Below are 21,965 nucleotides of genomic sequence, written 5' to 3' on the forward strand. Positions count from 1 at the left end.
GTAGTGTCATTAAACTTTGTCATTCTAAAGCATGTGGAAGTCATTTCTTGTCAAAAAAGACAGTTGCAAAAATCTTTCAAAATAGATTTTATTGGCCTACCATGTTCAAGGACACGCATGCCTTCTGCAAAACTTGTGAAAACTATCAAAAAGTTGATACTGGTCAAAAAGTGTTGTTTTATAATTCTCAACTCTATGTATTCCCTAGAGAGCTAAGATCAAGATGGAACAATCCTTATGGGCCTGTGATATTGAGAATTCAATGAATGATAATGTTTTTAAGGAAAATGGACATCGTTTGAAAGCTTACTTTGATAATGTTTCTAGTAAAAATGAATCAACTGGTTTGAATGATCTTATAGATAAAGGTTGATTATTTTATTTTTCTCACATTATTTTTATGTTTTTTTTTAGTGATTTTTGTTAGTTTCTCTCACCCCGGTCAAATGGCGGACAACGGTACTCCGTGACTTAAGTTGGTTCTTTCAGTTTCCCATAATAACTGATATCTGTATATATATTTGTGCAATTCTTTGAATCTCTCTTCCAATTCTCTTTTGAAAATGGACACTAATCTTGAAAAATTAAAAAAGTATTTTCCTGCTCTACCTAAGAATGCGATTACAAAAATTTATCGTGCTAGATGTGCAAGATTGAGATTGTTAATGAATCATGGAATTCCTGAAGATATTCGTTGGTTGATTGAAGCAAAGGTCCGATTATCACGTGAGTCCTCTAACTCCTTCATTTCACACATGCCTAGAACAGGTAAAAGCACTTTTGTAAAGAAACATCGTGCAAAATAATTGAAAGTCTGTCATCGATGTGCTAGATGGACTTGTAATGCACAATGTCATTCTTTAGGAATGGTATCTATAAACCGTGAAGATAAAATACAATTCATTAAGGATGGCCTAAGTAAGGAGTCTTTAGATAATCTTTTATTGACTCTTGAGACACATCCTAGTGGAGATGTGCATCGTGCAATTCATGATTTATGGCCCTATTTTCATAAAGAACATGATCGACTTAGTCTTGAAAATCTGACTAAAAAGGACCCTATTTGCCAGTTTTTAAGAAAACTGGATGGGAAGCCTATCCCTGACCCATAGAGGGCATTTAAGCCGTTGTTGGACGTAAAACCAAGGGAAGATGTGAGCCACAATCACAACTACCTGTACATACACAAGCTTTTTCAAAAGTAAATAAATAAATAAAGAGAGAGAGAGTGTGTGTGAGAGAGACTTCAGCTGGCCTACATATAGATGGTATGATTGCCTTTCTAATTTCTCATCTATAAAACCCTCTCTTCCTTCCTTTCATTTCTACTTAACCCATACATTCAACAAATATATAAGTGTGTAGAAATGGCAAGTTCCTCAGGTCATCATATAAGAAATATTTGTGTTTTCGGTGGATCTAGTCCTGGGAAAGAAAATGAGTTTTTAGAATCAGCAAATCATCTTGGTCAGGTGCTAGTTGAGAGAAAGATTCATTTAGTGTATGGGGGAGGCAGTCTTGGGTTAATGGGAGGTGTGTCAATAGCTACATTTTTAGGAGGTAGTCAAGTTTTGGGGGTTATCCCCGAAGCTTTGGCACAATGGGACATCATTGGAAAAATAATTAGAGAGGAACTACAGGTCTCCACAATGTCTGCTTAAATAAATGCAATGTTTAACCATGTTGATGCCTTCATTGCCTTATCAGGTGGTCTAGAAGAGATCTTTCATATTTCCTCTTAGGCCCAACTGCACATTCACTATAAACTCATAGGTTTGTTAAATGTTAATGGTTATTATGATAAGTTGTTGTCTTTTTTTGATCATGCTGTGGAATAGGAATTTCTAACATCTTCTGCACAACAAATCATAATCCCTACTACTACTGCTGAACAATTGATTGAGCAACTAGAATCTTTCATTCCTGTAATTGATCCTTCCATGAGTCGCATAAATTGATCAACTAAGGAAAGCTGTAAAAAGTTTAGATTGGATTTGAGCCTTCATTTGTGAATCTTTGTGTCTTTTGGTTTTATTATTGTGTTTTGTTGTTTCTTATAATTGTTTCAGTGTGTTTCAGGTTTTTTAATGTTTGTTATTTCAGGTGATATCTCCTATGCTCTATCTTTCTACCTTTAAACATTAAGGACAATGTCTCGTTTTAGTTGGGGGGAGAGGGTAGTAGCTAAAAAAAAACTAACTGTGTTTTCTATTTCATAAAGCATGTGCAAAATTGTTGTTACTATGATGACAGAGTAAGGAGAACTTTTTACTATGATGGTAGAGTAAGGAGAACTTTTTATGACTCTTGAGACGCATCTTAGTAATCATTCGTAACAAGGTCTATCATAATACTTCTTGAAATATTCAGATTTACAAACTCTCACGTTGGCATCACTTAATTCTGCTCATATACTTATTTAACATGTATTCTTAAACCTTAATTTACACACACACACTTTAAACATATGATTGTGGGTTGCATATTGGATTATTACATTATTTATGTTCTTTTGTTAAAGGTAACAACAAAGGGAAAAGGGATAGTATATAATTAAAAAAAAAGAAAAACAAAAAAAGACAAAAAAAGAAAAAAGAAAATAATAATAATAATAAAAATATAGATAAGTTTGGTTTCGTAGCCTCCCTAACCTAAGCAATTAAGCCTGAAAGGGGTGTTTTAACACCTAATACCCTAAAGTCAACTGACTTGGGAGCTATTGGCCCAACGCTTGTTACATGGGTTGAGGAGAAAAGCTTAAGGGAATCAAACATTGCACTATCTACATATCAGTATCTGCGACCCGAGTTACTAAGCTCGTAGGGATGTCTTACCACTTAATGCCCTAAGACCAACTAGTCTAGGAGTCATTAGCCGAAAGCTCGTTACATGGGTGAAAGGTGCATGGTGTTTTAAATTATATGTATATATATTAAAAAAAAGACAAAAAAAATAATAATCCTAACCCAAGGAAGTTAACCTTAAAAATTAGAACAAAAATTTTGTTTTCTTCCAAGAAAAGCCCCATAATTATGTGTTGATACATTGAGCACAAAAGAAAGGTTTATGAATATCTTGTTAAGAGGTATTGAGCAGATATATAAATTTAATGAGTTTGTTTATCTAGATAGATTAATGGAAGTTAAATTATGATTACCTTGTTTTGTGGAATTTGCAAAGTATTTTTCTATTTTAACGCTTCGATTACTAAGGAGTAGTAATAAGCTAGTTGGGGGGTGTGATTGATACTTAAAAGTGTATTTTTATCAAGGTTTTATATCATCATTTTGCACTTGAAGTATCAATAACTCCTTAAATAAAGCATGTTTTATAATAATATATCTAATAATATAAGATACCTTTAATTTGTGGTAAATGTTCATTTTAAATGCAGGCCTATCACATAAATGAAAGGATTGATTGATGAATTTAAGAACTGAAATTGAAAGGACAAAGAGATGGCCAAACTTAGAAAAGAGATGCCGGTGCAGTCCATACCGGAACACTGTTTGGTAATTGGGTCATATCTGGAGCTGTAGATCTCAGATTTAGGTCCACTTTATATGGATAGAAAGGTAAGGCATAGGCCTACAACTTTCATAGGAGCCCAAGATCTAAAAAGGCTATTTTCAAGTCCAAATTATAGCAATAACAAAGAAGCCCGAATCTGTCTTCCAGCCCGAGCACTATTTAGTATTTGGCCCATATCTAGAGTTCTAGAAGTCCAAATGAGTTGCATTTTTTACACAAGAAAGTTGAGACGATTTCCTACAACTTTCATGGTTTCAAGTGGCTTCAATTTTTACATTATCAATGATGTTTTGGGAAGACAAGAGAAGATAAGGATTGTCACTAAGTCAACAGTCGGCCACCTACTCATCAATTAGTCATCAAATCAATAGTTCCCAATTTTGGCATATAAAAGGAGGCATTTGCCATGTATTTAGGCATCTTGGTGTCTAGATCAAGATCATGCTCTTGCTTTCTCTCTTTGTATTTTTTGTAATGTTTATGCTTTACTTTCATTAATATCAAATTTATGCCTTTCATTTCCTTTCCTTTACTTTGTTAACTTTTATCTTATTTATGTTCTTATTTTGTTTATCTATTTTTCTTTCTTTCATTATGTCTAGCTAAGTTTATTATGTCAAGGTGAAAAGGCTACACTAATGGTGTAAGAATAAGTATAGTATAAACTTAATATGGACTTTAATGTTTGATATTAACATGTTTTATATTTGTTATCTTGTTCACTCTTTAATACTTTGCTTGTTAAATAACTAATCTTGATTTATGTTGTATAACAATTGGTACAACAAATGCTTGGCACTTTCATAGCCCATACTGTATGGTATAACCGACACCTGAACTATGAAAGGAACTTGATTTGTTGTTAACATAAGTTATAATCATGAATGCTTGACGAGATTTACAAGTATTAGCATTAATTGAATAAGATGACTAATGTAATCATGTTAACAATCTATAATCTGATTGGAACCTCCTTTGTGTGTGGTTTTTAAGTGAATAATAAGAGTTTATACTATACTTGTTTGACATACTATTAGTGGATCCTCTAACCTTGACATTGTTTGTTATCATTGTTTAATCCTATACTTGTTTGACATACCATTGGTGGATCCTCTAACCTTGACATTGTTTGTTATCATTATTTAATCCTTACATTAATTTTCCATCTCAAAGTTCTCATTAACTTTTCTTCTTTTTCTTCTTATTCTTTTTCTTTATTATTGTAATTATTATTATTATTATTATTATTATTATTATTATTATTATTACTACTACTACTACTATTATTATTAGTATTATTATTGCTACTATTATTATTGTTGTTGTTATTGTTACTATTGTTGTTGTTTATAATTTGTACAATTAACCTCCCTATGGTTCGACCCCAGTCTTGTCGGGTAATTTATTACTTCGACACTCCTGCACTTGGAGAAGACATCAATTTTTTAGTCGTGTCATATATCAAACAAGTATAGTATAAATTTTTATTATTCAATTGGAAACCACACACGAAAGAGATTCCAATCACATTATAAATTGTTAACATGATTACATTAGTTATCTTATTCGATTAATGTTAATACTTGTAAATCTCGTCAAGCATTCATGATTATAACTTATGTTAACAACAAATCAAGTTCCTTTCATAGCTCGGGTTTTGGTTATACCATATAGTATAGGCTATGAAAGTGTGAAGCATTTGTTGTATCAAGTGTTATATAACATAAATCTAGATTAGTCATTTAACAAGCAAAGTATTAAAGAGTAAACAAGATGACAAATATAAAGCATGTTAGTATTAAATATTAAAGTTGATGTTAAGTTTACACTATACTTATTCTTACACCATTAGTGTAACCTTTTCATCTTAACATAATAAACTTAACTAAACATAATGAAAGAAAATAAATAAATAAATAAAATAAGAACATAAATAAGATAAAAGTTATCTAAGTAACGGAAAGGAATTGAAAGGCATAAACAAGATATTAATGAAAATAAAACTTAAACATTACAAAAATACAAAGAGAGAAAGCAAAAACATGATCTTGATCTAGAGACTAAGATGCCTAAATGCATGACAAATGCCTCCTTTTATAGACCAAAATTGAAAACTATTGATTTGATGACTAATTGATAAGTGGGTGGCCAACTCTTGACTTGGTGACAATCATTATCTTCTCTTGTCTACCCAAAACATCATTCATAATGTTAGAATTGAAACCACTTGAAACATGAAAGTTATAGGAAATTGTCTTAGCTTTCCAGGAAAAAAAAATAGAGGTCATTGGGACTCCTAGAACTTTAGGTATGGGCCAAAAACTGAATAGTATTCGAGCTACAGGACAGATTCAGACTTCTTTGTTGTTGCTAAAATTTGGACTTGAAAATGGCCTTTTTAAATCTTGAACTGCATATGAAAGTTGTAAGCCTATGTCTTACCTTTCTATCCATATAAAGTAGATCTAAATCTGAGATCTACAACTCCAAATATGACCCAATTACTCAACAATGTTCTGATTTGGACTTCACTAACATCTCTTTTCTAAGTTTGGTCATCTCTTTGTCCTTTCAATTTCAGTTCTTAAACTCTTCAATCAATCCTTTTATTTATGTGATAGGTCTATATTTAAAATGAATATTTACCACAAATTAAAGGTATCTTGTATTATTAGATATGTTATTATAAAACATGCTTTAGTTAAGGAGTTATTGATACTTTAGTGCAAAATGATGATATAAAACCTTGATAAAAATATACTTTTAAGTATTAATCACCATGCCAAGACACTTTACAAAAGAAAAGGATTTGATTAGGTCTGTTGTGACTCAATTAGCTATTGCATATTTGACTCTAGGATGTTTGAATGATCAAAAATACAACTAATGACTATGTTTACTTCCAAACAGTGGAGGAGGTCATATAGGTTTTTAAGGATAGAAAAAGATAAATGAATTCAAAATTGTGTTTTGGACAGCATATATGGGCATAATGTCGCTATATATATTAAGGCAATATATCCTATAATTAAAGTTCTTCAATTAGTTGATTCATATGAGAAATTAGTTATGAGTTTTATATATAAAGTAATGGATCAAGCAAAAGAGAAAATACAAGTAAATTTTAGTTCTGTAAAAAAGAAGGTATTTATCTTGCTAATTGTTTATTTCACATATTGTCCTCTATTAATATTAATGTCTTTGAAGAGATACTTTTAATTGAGATTTTCCTAGAATGTAATGAATCTATTATTTGAAATGCTGAAATATTTGATAAGAATCTTATAAATTCAAATTGTTTATTCAGGTTCATACAAACCAAAGAAATCATTTACACACACAAAAAAAAATGAATGACTTGGTATTTATAATGTGCAATCTGAAATTAAATGATAACCAAGTCAAAAATCAAACTAATGATTTTAGTGTAGTTTAAGATGATCTTTCATCTGATGATGATTGGATAACCAAGGGAGAAAAACATGATGGTTTATCAAACTTTTATTTGCTTAGTCTCATTGATAGCACAATATGAAGAAAATATGGTAAAAAAGATAAAAGTAATGAAGAAGAAGTTCCTAATAATGTTGACATGAAGAGTCATGGTACTGAAAATGATTTAAAGATTTAAATTAATGACAATGTAGAGAATTCAAGGAATTTTGAGTTAAGTAACATTGACAATATTTTTTTTTATATTAATAATGAAATTAATAATTTTCTTGATGGTAATGACATTAATGAATATCAAAGGAAAATGAAGGCATCATTAGGTTGTTTCCTTAGACAATGTACGCCAAGAAAGTTTTGTTCCACAGACTAGAAGAATGTTGGCCCTTCACAATCCATTTTCACAAGATACATATCCAAGAGCGGAGCCATGCTAAGGGCTTGGATGGGCTCTAGCCCATGTCAAGATTTTATCAATATTTTTTAACTAGTTTTATATTAAAAACATTTAATTCTCAATTGAGTTATTAAAAATTTTTAAAAATTTGGGTGGAGCCTTGTAATATAATATTTTTGCTTGGGTTAAAATTTTAGAATTTTTGGAGAAACTCAGAAATTTGATGAAAAACCACAATTTGACCAGTTTTACATTATTGAATGTAATTTTCAATCTGACTATCAAATTGAGCTGAAATTTTATAAGGGATTTTAAAATATATTGAATAAAATCTTGTTAAAATTTTAGGATGAACGGAGCTTGGTAGTGCTAACAAAAAAAAATTGTCAAATAAAAGTAAAACAACTCATTAGGGGTAAAATGATTATTTTTTATTAAAAAAAATAGTTCTTCCTTTCTTTTATATGTTGTCGATTGGGAAGAAGCAGAATAGAAAAAGAAAGAAAAGCAAAGGCGAGAGAGAAAAAGAAAAAAGTAAGGGAAAATGTAAAAAAAAAATCTAAGAAAAAAAATAAAAAAAGTGAAAGAATAACCTTGTAAACTTGCAAAATACAACATATAAAACACTAATCTAAGAAAGAATCAAGTGAAGGAAGGAGGAATTGAGATAGGTGACACGAGTAAAAGATTAATGTCTTCTCCTAAGTGCAGGAGTGTCGAAGTAATAAATATGCCAAGCATTTGTTGTACCAAGTGTTATACAACATAAATCAAGATTAGTCATTTAACAAGCAAAGTATTAAAGAGTGAACAAGATAGCAAATATAAAACATGTTAGTATCAAACATTAAAGTCCATATTAAGTTTACATTATACTTATTCTTACACCATTAGTGTAACCTTTTCACCTTGACATAATTAACTTAGCTAGACATAATGAAAGAAAGCAAAATAGATAAACAAAATAAGAACATAAAAGTTAACTAAGTAAAGGAAAGGAAATGAAAGGCATAAACTTAATATTAATGAAAACAAAGCATAAAAAATACAAAGAGAGAAAGGAAGAGCATGATCTTGATCTGGAAATCAAGATGCCTAAATGCATGGCAAATGCCTCCTTTTATAGGCCAAAAATGGGAACTATTGATTTGATGACTAATTGATAAGTGGGTGACCAACTTTTGACTTGGTGACAATCCTTATCTTCTCTTGTCTGCCCAAAACGTCATTGATAACGTCAAAACTGGAGCCAGTTGCAAACATGAAAGTTGTAGGCAATTGTCTCAGCTTTCTTGTGTAAAAATTTCAGCTCATTTGGACTTCTAGAACTCCAGATATGGCCAAAATACCGAACAGTGCTCGGGCTGGAAGACAGATTCGGGCTTCTTTGTTGTTGCTACAATTTGGACTTGATAATGGCCTTTTTAGATCTTGGGCTCCATATGAAAGTTGTAGGCCTATGTCTTACCTTTCCATCCATATAAATTTGACCTAAATCTGAGATATATAGCTCCAGATATGACCCATTTACCGAACAGTGTTCCGGTTTGGATTGCACCGACATCTCTTTTCTAAGTTTGGCCATCTCTTTATCCTTGCAATTTAAGTTCTTCAAGTCATCAATCAATCCTTTCATTTATGTGATAGGCCTGCATTAAAAATAGACATTTACCACAATTTATAGGTATCTTATATTATTAGATACATTCTTATAAAACATATTTTAGTTAAGGAGTTATTGATACTTCAAGTGCAAAATGATGATATAAAACCATGATAAAAATGCACTTTTAAGTACTAATCAATAGGAAAAAAATTTAATTATTTTGTTTTCCAGTTAACATAAAATTATTATTTTATTTTAGTTGAGGGGTTGTTACAATATCAATTCAGATTTAATTATAGATAAATTATATTCCACAAAACATTGAAGGATGTGACTTCAATAATAAATTTATTTTTACTTTCACTTAAATTTTATGTATTTTTTAATATTTTAGATAATATATTTGAATTAAAATTTTATTATTAATTTTAAAAATTTATATACATAAATTAATAATTAATTTTAAAAAAATTTATATATTTATTTCATAGCCCAGAAAAAAAAAAAGCATTCCTGGCTTCGCCCTCGCATTTTATGTATGTAACATTTTCTCACCAGGGCTCTAATCTTGTATCTATTTGAATTATTGGAAATGCCTTAAATAATTGATAAGTAAATGCCTAAAATAATTGGTAATGGCCCATAATGGTTTTTTAAATATAAATATTTTTTTTTTCTAATTAGAAATATAAGTGTACATATGTAGGCCGATTGACTATGTAATTATTAGAAACACTTCTGTCTTTCAACTTACACAAAGGATCTAGTAAGTTACTAAGGAAACTAAAAAAGTTAGAGTATTTGAATTATTTTGATATTGACTGTGGATTATACTATTCTTTTAAAATATTTTTTTTTAGTTTAGTTACCAAACTTTATTTTTTTATAATTCCATCCTCTTTAGTTAAATTGACATGTTTTTATGTGTGGAGATTTTTTTTTTCATTTTACTTGCTTTCAAATATGTAAATTGTCAAGAAATAGTCCAACATAAAAGTAAAGATCAATTTTGTGAAATGGAATTTTAGGGTATATTTAAAAAAAGAAATAACAAAAAAAAGAAAGCAATGACCAAATAGATAAAAAGAAAAGAAAATACAAAGCCTAATCTTCAACAAGAATAAAATACTGTAGTTTCGTCAATGACCTTTAAATTTATGCATTATTTGGTTATGAAGTTTTCATATGTTATCTTTTTATTTTTATTTTTTTAGTCCCTGAGTGTTAAGTGAGGAGATAAAAAGTCATTAGAAAAAATAAGAGAGAGAAGGTAGTCAATCAACCACATTTCATCTATGAAAAAAAAAATCTTAGTGTCAATGTATTTATTTTTCTATAAAAAGTTTAATGGAGATAGTATTGCTTTTAATTTTATTAAAAAAAAGTAGATAAAGGATTAAAAAATATTATTCATTCAATTTTTTTTAGATGGATTAAAGGTATTTTGAGGTTGAAAATAAATTTATTAAGATTCTTGGTATGTTATTTTAGGTGTTTAATGTGAAAATAAATTTAAAAATGAGTTTTTTAAATCCTAAAACTCGAACTTTATGATAACCGAAAAATCCTACAACACGACATATCATTTATCACAACAAACAATGTGTTGTTCAATAAAAGGTAGATAGTCTATTTTTTTAATAAAAAAATAATAAACCACGTATGCAAGCTCAATCTTCCAAGTTGAGGCGCATACCTAGGCTTTTTTATTCTTAGCTAAGTGTGCAAGCCTAGGTTGCAAAGCTATGCGGTGCTTGGTTTTTTTATTTTTATTTTTTTAATTTTAATTAACACCTCTCTTTTATTTTTTAAACATGTTAGTTTAACTTTTTTTTAATAACAAGTAATCTTTTTTAATTTTATAATTCTTTAAAAACATTATTTTAATTTATTTTTAATTTTTTTCTATTATATTGTATATAAAAAATGTATTTATATAATGTATTTATAAAAACAAGAATCATTTGTTTTTGGTAACCATAATTTACTTTTTAGATGAAATAAATAAAAAAATGTACAAAATAAAAAGGAACGGGAAAGTAAACTATTTGCATGTGTATCTTACTTTATTTTTACTAGAATGATCAACTTTGTTTTGGTATATAATTATCATTAACAATTCTTTTTTATTTATCAATTCATATTTTTTTTTCAATTTATTTTATTAAGCATAAATACTACATTTTTTTTTTCTCAATTAAAAAATTCATATTATCAAAAAACACATCTTTTCTTTTTTTATATTAAAAATTAACTTAAAATCCTACTCACAATATGGATAGATATGACTAATCTATACCAAAGCCAATATAGGCAAACACTTGAAAGAATTAAATCATTATCCTTATAATTAAAAAAGAAAAAAAATAAAGTATCAGGTTGGTTTTTATCGTGAATGTACTATAAATTTTATAATGTATTTTTATTCTTTGATATTTAGTTCATTTAGAATTAGACTTGATAATTACTTTAATTAACTTTATAAGGGTTTCTAACAACCATTAAAAAAAATATTCAACATTAAGGTTGATCTTTGATTTGGAAAAATCAAATTTAATTTTCTTGATTAAATATGATTAAAATTATAAGAACCAAAATTAACACTAAAACAAGATTTCAACCTCTTTTTATATTTCTTTTATTGTAGTTGAGGCATGTTTTTAGTTTTTTTTAGTTTTCAAAGTTCTTTATTTTTATTTTTAATTTCTATTTTATAAGAATTTTATATTTTGATCCAAAACTTTATTTTATTCACCTTCTCCTTTAATTAAAGAAATGAGAGAGAAGGAACCATCATAAAATAAGAGAGATGATAGAAAGTTATTGATTGATTATATTCTAACTATTAAAAAAATTATTATTGATGTTAATGACTTTCATTTAATGAGAGAAACCCCAATGAAGTATTTTTTTACCCCTTATTTTATTAGAAAAAAATAAATTATGTTTAAAAAAAATTATTTCATCTTAGCTTTACTTTTTCTTGACAATTTAAGAGTTATTTGGGTTGAGAAATGAGTGTATTAAGATTTTAAAAGTGTTTTTTTAGATATTTTAGGTTAAAATAAATTAAAAATATTTTTTTAAAATGAAATTTTTTTTCAATAACCTCTCCGATAATTAAAATTATAATAGTAATTCTAAATTTTTTTTTATCCTTTGAATTTTTTTCTACCCTGCTTATTTTATTTTGTTTTGTTTTATATATAAAAGAATTATTAGTAAAAAACATGTTAACAGTGCTATACAAGTGAGAGGCGCGCAAAGGATAACGACATCCGGCGTCGCCTTAGGGAAGTCCACCCTAGCTGGATTTCTGGCAAACAGAAATGAGTAGCTCATGCCACGACGACATAGAACGAAGCTTCGTGCCGCTAGTCCTCGAACAAATTAAAGCGTTGTTAGGGAGCGCATGAGAAACGAGAGAAAAAACAAAACGGGACAGTTGTTGGTAATATCTTATAGTTTCAAGCGGATGGAAATCAGACATCCTTAGATGTGGAGGAGATTACTGGATTGAGTGTTCGAATGGTTGGTGAAATGTCTCAATTTTCTTAGTGAAAAAGTAGGTAACGTCGTTCTATTTATATAATTGTAATTAAAAACTAATATATTAATATTGACTGTTTGTTTTTAACTCCTCATGGATCTTGCCATTCTATCACGTGTTGCTGTTTGCTAACCCTACAAAAGGGAAAGGATATGCAGCAGCTAGTCAATTTTCTACCGCTGCCTCTGCTGCAAGTTCTTGATCTCTCTATTTTATTCTTAATCAATTACTATAGTCTCATAGATAGACAGATAGGTCCTGTCCTTAACTTTAAGTGAAACCTTTCTGCTCTAACTTTAATTAGTTTCAAATAGTAGGAGTAGTAGTAGTATTAATTCTCGGCAGTCCTTTTCTATTCTCAAAATTCTAGTGATTAGAAAGACAAAAAAGGTGGGATTTCATTCTTTTGCTTTGTTTATCTTTCAATGATGATATACTAACTGGATTTTGTAATATGAGTTCTAAATGGTAATTTGATTGTATTTTTTTTATGTTTTGTTGATTTTTTTCTGTCTGCCATGGGATTTAAGAGAACGCATTCTTTGAATTCAGGCTAATGGGTGAAGCAGAAGAGAGGATTGCTAACATAGGAATTCCCAAGAGCAAGTGCAATGGAACCCACAAAGCTTTTGATCCATCATTTCTTGTGCGGCTCCCAAACAAGCTTCAAGATTGTATTAAGGTTAGTCTTTTTTCCATCCATGTTGGATAAAGTAGCATTGTGATAGTTTAATGAAAGGAAATTCTACTGTAATCTTGCAACAGTCACAACTCAAGAACTTATTAAAAGATGGCAAGGGCGAAAACTTGGTGAGACAAGAGAGAGGATCATCCGCTTCTGACGCTGCTCCTGCCTTGGGGATTGATTTGGAGAGGCAATTGCAAGCCTGGAGAGAAAATCCTGCCTGGACTGATCAACCTCCACAAATAAAGGTGAACAACTTTTAAAGAAACTGCATGTCGTATTGGCCAGTTTGTTGCCTTTCAATGCTAAGGAGTAGCAGGGTTGATTGAGTCATAAAAAAATAATGTGCTTGGAATGTCATGTTATTCTTGGCAGGTCAGTGTACCAAGAGGTTCTCTCTGCAACCTCAATGCCAGAGTGGATATCGGGTTGCCCCCAGATGCAGTGTATGATATTGTGACTGACCCAGATAATAGGAGAGTTTTCAAAAATATCAAGGTAAGTTGAGTCTTTCTCATCATCTGCTGCTTTCATTTCAACCGAAGTATAACTATTTGTTAAAACGCTGGTTAGATCATCAAATTTTGGCATTCTCCTTAGTTGTGGGAATTAGTCTTCAATTTAAAATTAAAAAAGAAAAGAAAAGAAAAGACAAGACGTCCATTTGATTTGTTCTTGTAACTGTTATTTGCTTGATTAAATAGTATTAAGCATCCAATTGAAATTCCATTTTGATGTGAGGAAAAACTGTTTTATGTCTAGGAAGTGGTATCCAGGAGAGTTTTGCTTGATGAAGGTCACAGGCAGGTGGTTGATGTAGAGCAAGCTGCTATTTGGAAATTTCTTTGGTGGTCAGGGACCATATCAGTTCATGTTTCGGTTGATCAGAACAGACAAGATCACTCAGTAAGGATCAACATTTTTCTTTCCACTGTTTCTAATGCTGCCATAAGTAATCAGAAGCTTGTTTTCGACCCATCCGGTGAAGATCTGTTTGTTCTCTTCATGGCATGTTATCTGTGAGTCAGAATTCTTGAATAAATCCTTAATGTGGAAATGCAAGTGGGAATGCATGTGACAACGTATAAGGATGGTTTTTCACTTTGGGGAGTGGTAGTTGTGGGAATGAATGTAGATTGGGTGAATTTGGTGAGATATCATTGGATAACTTTGCTCCTTAGGAAACTCAAATTCCACAAGACCAAGATTTCTCTGTTCACCTGAGAAAACGAATGTTTTGGAGAACTTTTGGCAGTAACAATAACAAAAACCAAGTTGATACAAAAACTGATTCATCTAATTATGTTGGCTAACCACCATCTAATTCCTGATTTACCTTGTAGTCATAGTTTTAGTACTACCATAATAGGGCACCATCATTACCATAAACTTGTCTAATCCAATGGTAATTCTCTTATGTCTGGTACTTGCCTGACAGATGAACTTCAAGCAAGTGAAAACTGGGTTCATGAAAAGATTCGAAGGTTGCTGGAAAGTGGAACCTATATTTGTTGATGAAGCAATCTGCTATCCATTTAAACCTAGAACATTGGCGGAATATTGTTCATGTACAGGGGGGAAAGGAAGGATAGGGTCAAAGGTGAGCTTGGATCAGTTAATCCAACCAGCAATTGTTCCACCGCCACCAATTTCCTGGTACCTAAGAGGAATCACCACCAGGACTACTGAAATGATTGTAAATGATCTGGTTGCTGAAGCAGGCAGAATCAGGGTAGGTTTTGATGCTGAAAAATGTGAAGATCGGAGCATGTATGATGAAAAACAACCTCACAAGTCATCTAATATTAAAGAAAGATGGGCACTACATAGAAGAAATGCAAAGAAGCGTCCTAGAAAATTGTTGACCGCTGAAAGATCATCTTTTGGTTCAAGTAACAGTTAAACTACAATTTATATTCCAATTGTATTTGTATCATTTCATCATAGATAAACAGCAATACTTATTTGTATTATGATCTGTCTAAAGAATGAGATTGTTGTGACTGCTCTTCAGTTGTATCACCTCCGATAACCCTACTTCAAAATATGCAGTGCGCAATTTCCCTGCTAGAGGAGGGGAGAGCTTTCATCAACCTTCTTGATGCCTGTGCTTACCGGTTATCTGCTGCCCTTTGTTATTATAATCCTTGAAGAAAGTGGTTATGGAAAGAGGATCTAGTGAGCTGCAGTTCATGGGCGAAGTACCATTCTCATGAATCCTCGGTGGTTTCCGCATCGTAGCTGCTTTAATTTTTACCAGGCAATGAGAGTCTTGGGCAAAACCCAAAGGCTTTAATTTTTACCAGGCAATGAGAGTCGTGGGCAAAACCGTTGTTTAACGTAATAACGAGATTTCTCTAATTTTAAAAACATGGGAATATTTGAGCTACAATTTGCATTAGGTTTCCCCAGAAAGTTGAAAATCAAAATGGAATTCTAATCAGTTCTAGTATAATGTAATATGTTGAAGTAAAAGCCCGCAAGGACAGGTCCTGGCTTCAAATCCAATCCTTGGATAGCATGTGGATTTTCATGGAATACCAGGTGAGCAAACTTTCCCGCAACAGACGAGGTGAAGCCTTGTCAGTTCAAGGGTTGCAAGACCAGGTATGATAGGACAACTTGTTCAAAGTAGTGGAGAACTAGTTTTGGTGATTCCAAGGAATCCTCAAATACCCCAGCGCTTGTAGATATCAACAAAAAGAAAATTAGTTGAGTAAAAGTTCACATGTTAAACTAATCTGCAATGATGAAATTGATTTTATTGAAGGATGAGGTTACAGAATGTAGTACTGTAAATTACAACGGGGGCTATAGATTTACATAAATAATCAGGGAAAGTAACAAGTATTACTTTGACATGTCTCTCTCTCTCTCTCTGTCTCTCTCTCCGAACTTTTTCACTGATTCTTTTAGGCTACAGGTGCTAAAATCTTTCTATAAAACTTGTTGGTCCTGGGATGTTTTAACTATGTTACACTAGCTATGAACTTCTTCGACCTGTAAGTCTGCCCAGTGGTACCAACAAATTTCCTTCAAACACCGAAGTACAAAGAAGGGAAGTTTCAGCTAATTCTAAGCTTGATAGACACTACACTGCATGCTCTCAGTCTCATTCAAATCCCGCTCAAGTGGATTACAATTTGTATCTGTACCAGAGGATGCATCCACTGGGATCTGCACTGATTGATTAACCATCAAGTCACCAAGGCTGTGCCGTTCATAGCTCATGAAAGCACCTAGAGCTCCAAGAAACCCTTCATGCCGCAAAAACATTGCTTTTGCCTCACCTTTAGACCTGCCAAATAAAATAAAATAAAATGATTTAGAGAGTAAGGAGAAAATATGTACTGCGTGAAGGATAATATCACCAAACAATGATGAACTTGTTTCAGTTTTATCAGAACAAAACGAATTTCTAATTAGTTGAGTGCATGGAATCTCTGGTAATGTTTAATTGCATTTCACTTTTCATTAAACATTATGGATGATTTTTTTCACTTTTAATTACGAGGACTGGTAGTTTTTTATTATGTAAGAATATCTCTGTAACAAGTTTCCCTTGCTTGGTTGCTGGCAAATCTCATACTGTACAGGCTGGATGGTATTCATTATCAAAATATGAAGATCCACCACAGAACTTCTCGACAGTCACAAATGCCCTCCAAATAGGGGAAGTGGTTTTTTTGTTCAAATAGAAAAATTATTTTGTTGTTGACATGTGAAACCCCAGATAATTACCAGAAATGAACTGCAACGGAAATGGTGTCCATAGTATAAGAATGACCCCGGGTGAAAAATCCTCCAAAAAATATGCGCTTGAGCCCAAATCGAAGTGCATTCAAGTAAGAGATCTGGGAGCAGAGAAATAAGAGGCAATGAGAGAATAAAAGTGTGCAATAATTAAAAATAACTCAGGGTATCTCTGTTAATTTAAGTGATCAATACTCCAGAGCACTAAGTAAAAATAACTCAGGGTATCTCTGTTAATTTAATGATCAATACTCCAGATATAAAACAATAAAATTCAAAATGGCGAGTCATGGAACAAATGAGAGGATATAGAAGAAAAAAACAGAGTGCAGAAAATAATCAATCATGTCAAGCAAAGTTTTCTGTACGTGCCACATAAGGTCTTGTAAATTTAATTTTCTATGGCAGTGAATAGCATATGAAACTCAGTCAAGTTGAACTTTGGATACGACTTGCAGCTCTCAGGTATTCTATGCCCTTCTTAATCGTGACTAAACAGCACTGTAGGTGATGGGAACCATCTATAAGTATTAAATATCCAAAGGTTAGATGAATCCAGCTACAAAAGCCTTGGCTAATGGTTTTACTCTTATTTCTCCAAGCTAACTTGGTAAAAGGATGGCAAAGCACAAAATCTGTAACAACCAATTGAGGTGTATGGTTGTCAGAATGAGTCCGTTCAGTGAGCAAGGCAATACAAACAAAAAATTCCTACAAGAGAATCTTACTAATAGAAATAGCATTTAATGCAAGGATGCCATCCTGTGAAATCATTACTCGGCAAGTTCACCATACATCACTTGCCATGTTAGTTTGTGAGATTTTTTGTATGTAAATACTTTTCCTTTGTTAAATTTTAATACCATATAAATCTTATAGCGTACTTCTTGACAACATACAACAGATGTGCCTACTGAAAGTTACCTGTCCAATATTATTTGAAATCATTCTTAGAAGAGACCGGGAGACATCTTCAGGTTTATAATCATCAAGTTCATTACTGTTAGAAACTGCCCTCCCAAAGCTGGAAGCAATGGCTGTAGATGAGAGACCAATCTGTCATCGTATGAAAAGAACTGTGCAGTTAAATTTTAAAGATTGAAAATCAATGTGAATCATGAAGCTGTTAGGAACCTGAATGGGCACTTCAACATGACAAATGAAAATATGTGAACTGGAAAAAAATAATCTATCCCACCATATAAATTAAAGAAAGGACTTGAATATACCTTTGAATAGTCTATCCCACCATAGATATCCCCAACAAGCATGTCTATAACTCTGTTATTTCCCCGTTGACTCAACTCCAGCAACTCATCAAAACTGAGAAAGAAAATGCATCGGTATCCACTAAATATGAAACTATATACAAGAGAATTTGTGATGGCCAAAGATGAGGAAACAAACCAAACTACCTCTGGCATTTTGTTAATAACTTTCCCAAACCCCAAAAAGTGCCACCACCAACACTTGTTCCACTGACTCGCTCAAACTTTCCATCTCCATCCACCTGTATTGGTACAAAACTGAATATCATTTAACATATAAAAACATTTTAAATAAATAAAAAAAATCATAAACAATGAAGGTAAACTGATCTCAAACATATAAAAACATTTTAAATAAATAAATAAAATCATAAACAATGAAGGTAAACTGATGTGATACTGATATGAGTACCTTGATCATGCTAACTCCAGATCCAATATTAACGAGTAGATATGGATACAAATCATTATGGTCAATCTGCACAAATTCCTTCTGACCATTCAAGTATGTAAAAGCTTCATGATTGACTGCCTACTCAAAATAACAATCAACATGCAGCTAGGACATTAGTAAAGTGAACAAGAAACGGAATGGGCAATTACTAATTATTATCAAGCAAGGGAGGAAAAAATATATGGCATGGTAGGTAAAAGTTTCCCTCCTGAACATACACAGAACAAAGGAATTTTTCCTTTTGTTGAAGAGGGAAGAGAGGCACAGTTATACAATGACATTTTTCAACTGCAAACAAATCAGAACAGGAGGAGAAATTTTGAACCCCCAATGACATTTTTCAACTGCAAACAAATCCGAACAGGAGGAGAAATTTTGAACCTCTTTCTTTTCTAAGATGTAGATGCTCATTTCAATAGTGGCATCAGAATACCACTTGCAATACCCTCTACCAAGAATCAGGACCTAGGGCTAGATCTATTGCCATATTCTCAAACCTCAAGCATGCATTTCCTTGGGATGGGGTTTATATTATGGCAACTTACTAATGCATGACAGAGTCAGCAAATGCCCTTTGCAGCATGAAGTTTATTCTTTTGAAGCTTCAACACTTTCTAGAACTCCCAATATCAGTGCCACTCCATACAAAAACATCCTTTCTAGAACTCCCAATATCAGTGCCACACCATACAAAAACATCTCCAAGTTATTGCATTGTTCAATTTTCTAAAAGGTTGAATTCAAGAGCATATCCTCCCAGGGCCCACAGCAACTAATACGTGGCACTTATCATGATGCATTTATAACTTTCATCAAAAAGAAAAAAGATCAATATAAATTGAGATGAGACATATGTCTACAGAGTGTGACCAACTGAAATAATCTTTTGTACAGACCAAATGCTTGAGAGAATTACATGCAAGCTAAGTGTTTTTTGCATGTATACACACGAGCAATCAGAAACAGTAGGTTCTACATAGACAAAGGGCAGGAGATTGTTTTTCATATGAAGCTTTCTTAATGTTTGAATGAAAGACAACAACTTGCTCATATTAAATGTACGTGACCATGTGGTGCTGGAATCCAACCTTAAGCAAAAAATTTGCTCCCGTCACAAGACAATCCATCTCATCTTCCTTCTCAAGAATAATGCCGAGCTTTTCTTTGAAAAGTTCAGAGAACTTGTATGCCCCACCACCTGTGGCCTTCAAATGGATTGTAACTAGTTAACAATGTAGCATGTTTAGTACCTATTCCAAACCCAAAACTACCTTGCAACATAAAAATGAAACTAAACAATTCATCACATTAAAAACAAGTTTTTCCACCATGAGAATCAAACACCAGAAGCTAACTTTAAAATAATTGTTCAGCATAGCGGGAAGCTATGTATGACAGGCAATCTATGATCACAGAGAAGGAAATCTGGATTTAAGACAGAAAAAATTGAATAGTTGTTTCCTAAAAAAACTTGCATTTTCACTCAATAAATTTATGTTTATAATTATAATAACGAATATTATTATAATGATATAACAGGGCTTATAATTATAATAACGAATATTATTATAATTAAATATTATTATAATTATATAACAGGGCCTTAGAGATTTAGCTTCTTCAAAATCGAAGTTCGGCAACAAACAACAATTATATCTTACCTTAATAAAGCTCCTGTCATTGGTAGGGTTTTCTTGATGCTGGAAACCTGAGTTCACCTTCATTTTGTAAGCAAGAAACAAAACCGGCCAAAAAAATATCACATAAATGAGGAAGTTATCAACATGAAGCAACTCCAAGAAAGACGCCTCTGCTAAGTAATATAATCACAGAATGAGTTATCACAGCCTGTTTGCCCACCAACCCCCTCCCCAGCTACTGCAAGTAGCATTTTGATTAAAGACCGCTAAAATCAGATCAATCCAGCATTAACAAATAGCAATGGCATGATACATGTCTGTGTAGGCAAAATTTGAAAAAATCTATCTGCATGTGACGGCTTCAATGTTTATGCATCATCCCGAAAAGGCATCAGAATGAAGTAAGATACAAAATTTGGCCAGGTTGACAACCTAGCAGGCCAAGCTTACCCGAAAAATAAAATGTCTCAGAACATCAAATTGACGCATTAATGTACATGACCAGCAAGAGTTCGGAGCATAACGAAATAAGCGCAAGTCAAGCCGAGTATGAAAGTATCAGTTCAGCTTAAATCAAACTCAGCCCTAAAGTTTGCAAGGAAGAAAACCACACCATACTGTTGATAACATCTAGAGTTTCAAGAAATGAGAAAGACAAAAGGATAAAAATAAAAGGCAACAAGGATGGTCATGGTCACGATAGTGAACATACCACCAAAGAAAAGTTTGTTGGCACTAATAAACTGCAAGCAATCATTGATATTGGTCGTCTCAAACTTGGCAAAATGAAGCCTTCCATTAACACCATTGGAAATAGGAACACTATCATTCAATGGGTCCTCATGATCACCAGAATTTCTCGAGAAATATACCAATTTGATTAAAGACCCTGCAAAGCAAGATGAGCATTTCTTTTTGTTTGCTTATTATTGATTGAAAAGACAAAAAGAAAGGAAATTTAACAGATACATACCTCCCATATCGAGGGCCAAACGAGATATTTGAATTGGATTTGAATTCCCATCAGTTTCAATCTCTCTGAGACGATCCATCAAAGTAGTTCGTCTGCCCTTTATCTCTCTATCTATCTTTATCAGTGATGAATGGATTGAGCTGCTCTTGGTGTTTGTTGTTTCTTTTCTTGGTTTCTAAAACGGATTCTGTGAACCTAAGGAATTGCCAGACTCATATTATATAGAAAGAACATGACAGAGAATAATTGAAGTAGTTTGGTTTTCTGTGCAGTTCTGATAACATTTTGAAGAGAGTAATAATTTTGATTCTTTTTCTTCCGATTACGTTGGACTTTCCCCTGCCTGCAGATAAGATGAGACGATGGTAAAGTGAATACACGTCATGACAAATAATCGGGGCCGCCAGCCTGCGCAGGATACGTTGTGTTTGAAAATGTTATTGTAATTGTTTTCTACAGTGTGTTTTATTTTAAAATATATAAATATAATATTTTTTATTTTTAAAAAATTATTTTTAATATTAATATATCAAAATAATTTTAAAATATCAAAAATATATTAATTTAAAATAAAAAATTTAAATTTTTTTAAAAACATTTTTAAAACACAGTATTTAATAAAATATTAATTTAAAGAGGTTCAAATTACAAATGTAGG

The 21,965-nt window shown here is 31.9% G+C and overlaps 2 protein-coding genes across 7 annotated transcripts; one reads left to right on the forward strand and one right to left on the reverse strand.

Annotated features, from left to right (window-relative positions):
• The first annotated feature begins 12,224 nt into the window (after positions 1 to 12,224).
• On the forward strand, positions 12,225 to 15,230 carry LOC105115796 (OBP32pep, putative (DUF220)). 5 transcript variants are annotated; one of them, XM_011012817.1, is made up of 6 exons: positions 12,225 to 12,549; positions 13,065 to 13,216; positions 13,300 to 13,467; positions 13,595 to 13,717; positions 13,982 to 14,125; positions 14,658 to 15,230. In XM_011012817.1, the coding sequence occupies exons 2-6, from the start codon at positions 13,091 to 13,093 to the stop codon at positions 15,120 to 15,122; spliced, it is 1,026 nt and encodes a 341-aa protein (XP_011011119.1). In that variant the 5' UTR covers positions 12,225 to 12,549; positions 13,065 to 13,090; the 3' UTR covers positions 15,123 to 15,230. The 5 variants fall into 5 exon arrangements, with proteins under 5 accessions (XP_011011119.1, XP_011011122.1, XP_011011117.1 ...); XM_011012820.1 differs by having other exon boundaries at positions 13,087 to 13,216; XM_011012815.1 differs by lacking the exon at positions 12,225 to 12,549 and adding an exon at positions 12,592 to 12,724 and having other exon boundaries at positions 13,087 to 13,216.
• A 720-nt stretch (positions 15,231 to 15,950) lies between these two features.
• On the reverse strand, positions 15,951 to 21,656 carry LOC105115797 (pantothenate kinase 1-like). 2 transcript variants are annotated; one of them, XM_011012821.1, is made up of 10 exons: positions 21,308 to 21,656; positions 21,047 to 21,223; positions 20,356 to 20,402; positions 19,783 to 19,899; positions 18,653 to 18,772; positions 18,388 to 18,482; positions 18,202 to 18,295; positions 17,897 to 18,028; positions 16,961 to 17,073; positions 15,951 to 16,517 (listed from the first exon to the last, which is right to left on the reverse strand). In XM_011012821.1, exons 1-10 carry the CDS (start codon positions 21,384 to 21,386, stop codon positions 16,295 to 16,297), a joined length of 1,197 nt encoding a protein of 398 aa, XP_011011123.1. In that variant the 5' UTR covers positions 21,387 to 21,656; the 3' UTR covers positions 15,951 to 16,294. The 2 variants fall into 2 exon arrangements, with proteins under 2 accessions (XP_011011123.1, XP_011011124.1); XM_011012822.1 differs by lacking the exon at positions 21,308 to 21,656 and having other exon boundaries at positions 20,356 to 20,412; positions 21,047 to 21,126.
• Positions 21,657 to 21,965: the final 309 nt, after the last annotated feature.

The sequence above is a fragment of the Populus euphratica genome, unplaced genomic scaffold, assembly GCF_000495115.2.
Source record: "Populus euphratica unplaced genomic scaffold, PopEup_1.0 scaffold765.1, whole genome shotgun sequence".
Taxonomy (NCBI): Eukaryota; Viridiplantae; Streptophyta; class Magnoliopsida; order Malpighiales; family Salicaceae; genus Populus; species Populus euphratica.

What these genes read in the sequence shown, in the direction of transcription:
- LOC105115796 (XM_011012815.1), top strand. Translation starts at nt 12,687, where the DNA reads ATGCAGCAGCTAGTCAATTTTCTACCGCTGCCTCTGCT. An exon ending in TTTCTACCGCTGCCTCTGCT is followed by an intron (nt 12,725 to 13,086) that starts GCAAGTTCTTGA and finishes CTTTGAATTCAG; the next exon opens with GCTAATGGGTGAAGCAGAAG. An exon ending in ATCAACCTCCACAAATAAAG is followed by an intron (nt 13,468 to 13,594) that starts GTGAACAACTTT and finishes TATTCTTGGCAG; the next exon opens with GTCAGTGTACCAAGAGGTTC.
- LOC105115797 (XM_011012821.1), bottom strand. Translation starts at nt 21,386, where the DNA reads ATGGATCGTCTCAGAGAGATTGAAACTGATGGGAATTCAAATCCAATT. An exon ending in ATGACAGGAGCTTTATTAAG is followed by an intron (nt 19,900 to 20,355) that starts GTAAGATATAAT and finishes ATCCATTTGAAG; the next exon opens with GCCACAGGTGGTGGGGCATA. An exon ending in TCCGTTGCAGTTCATTTCTG is followed by an intron (nt 16,518 to 16,960) that starts GTAATTATCTGG and finishes TTTATTTGGCAG; the next exon opens with GTCTAAAGGTGAGGCAAAAG.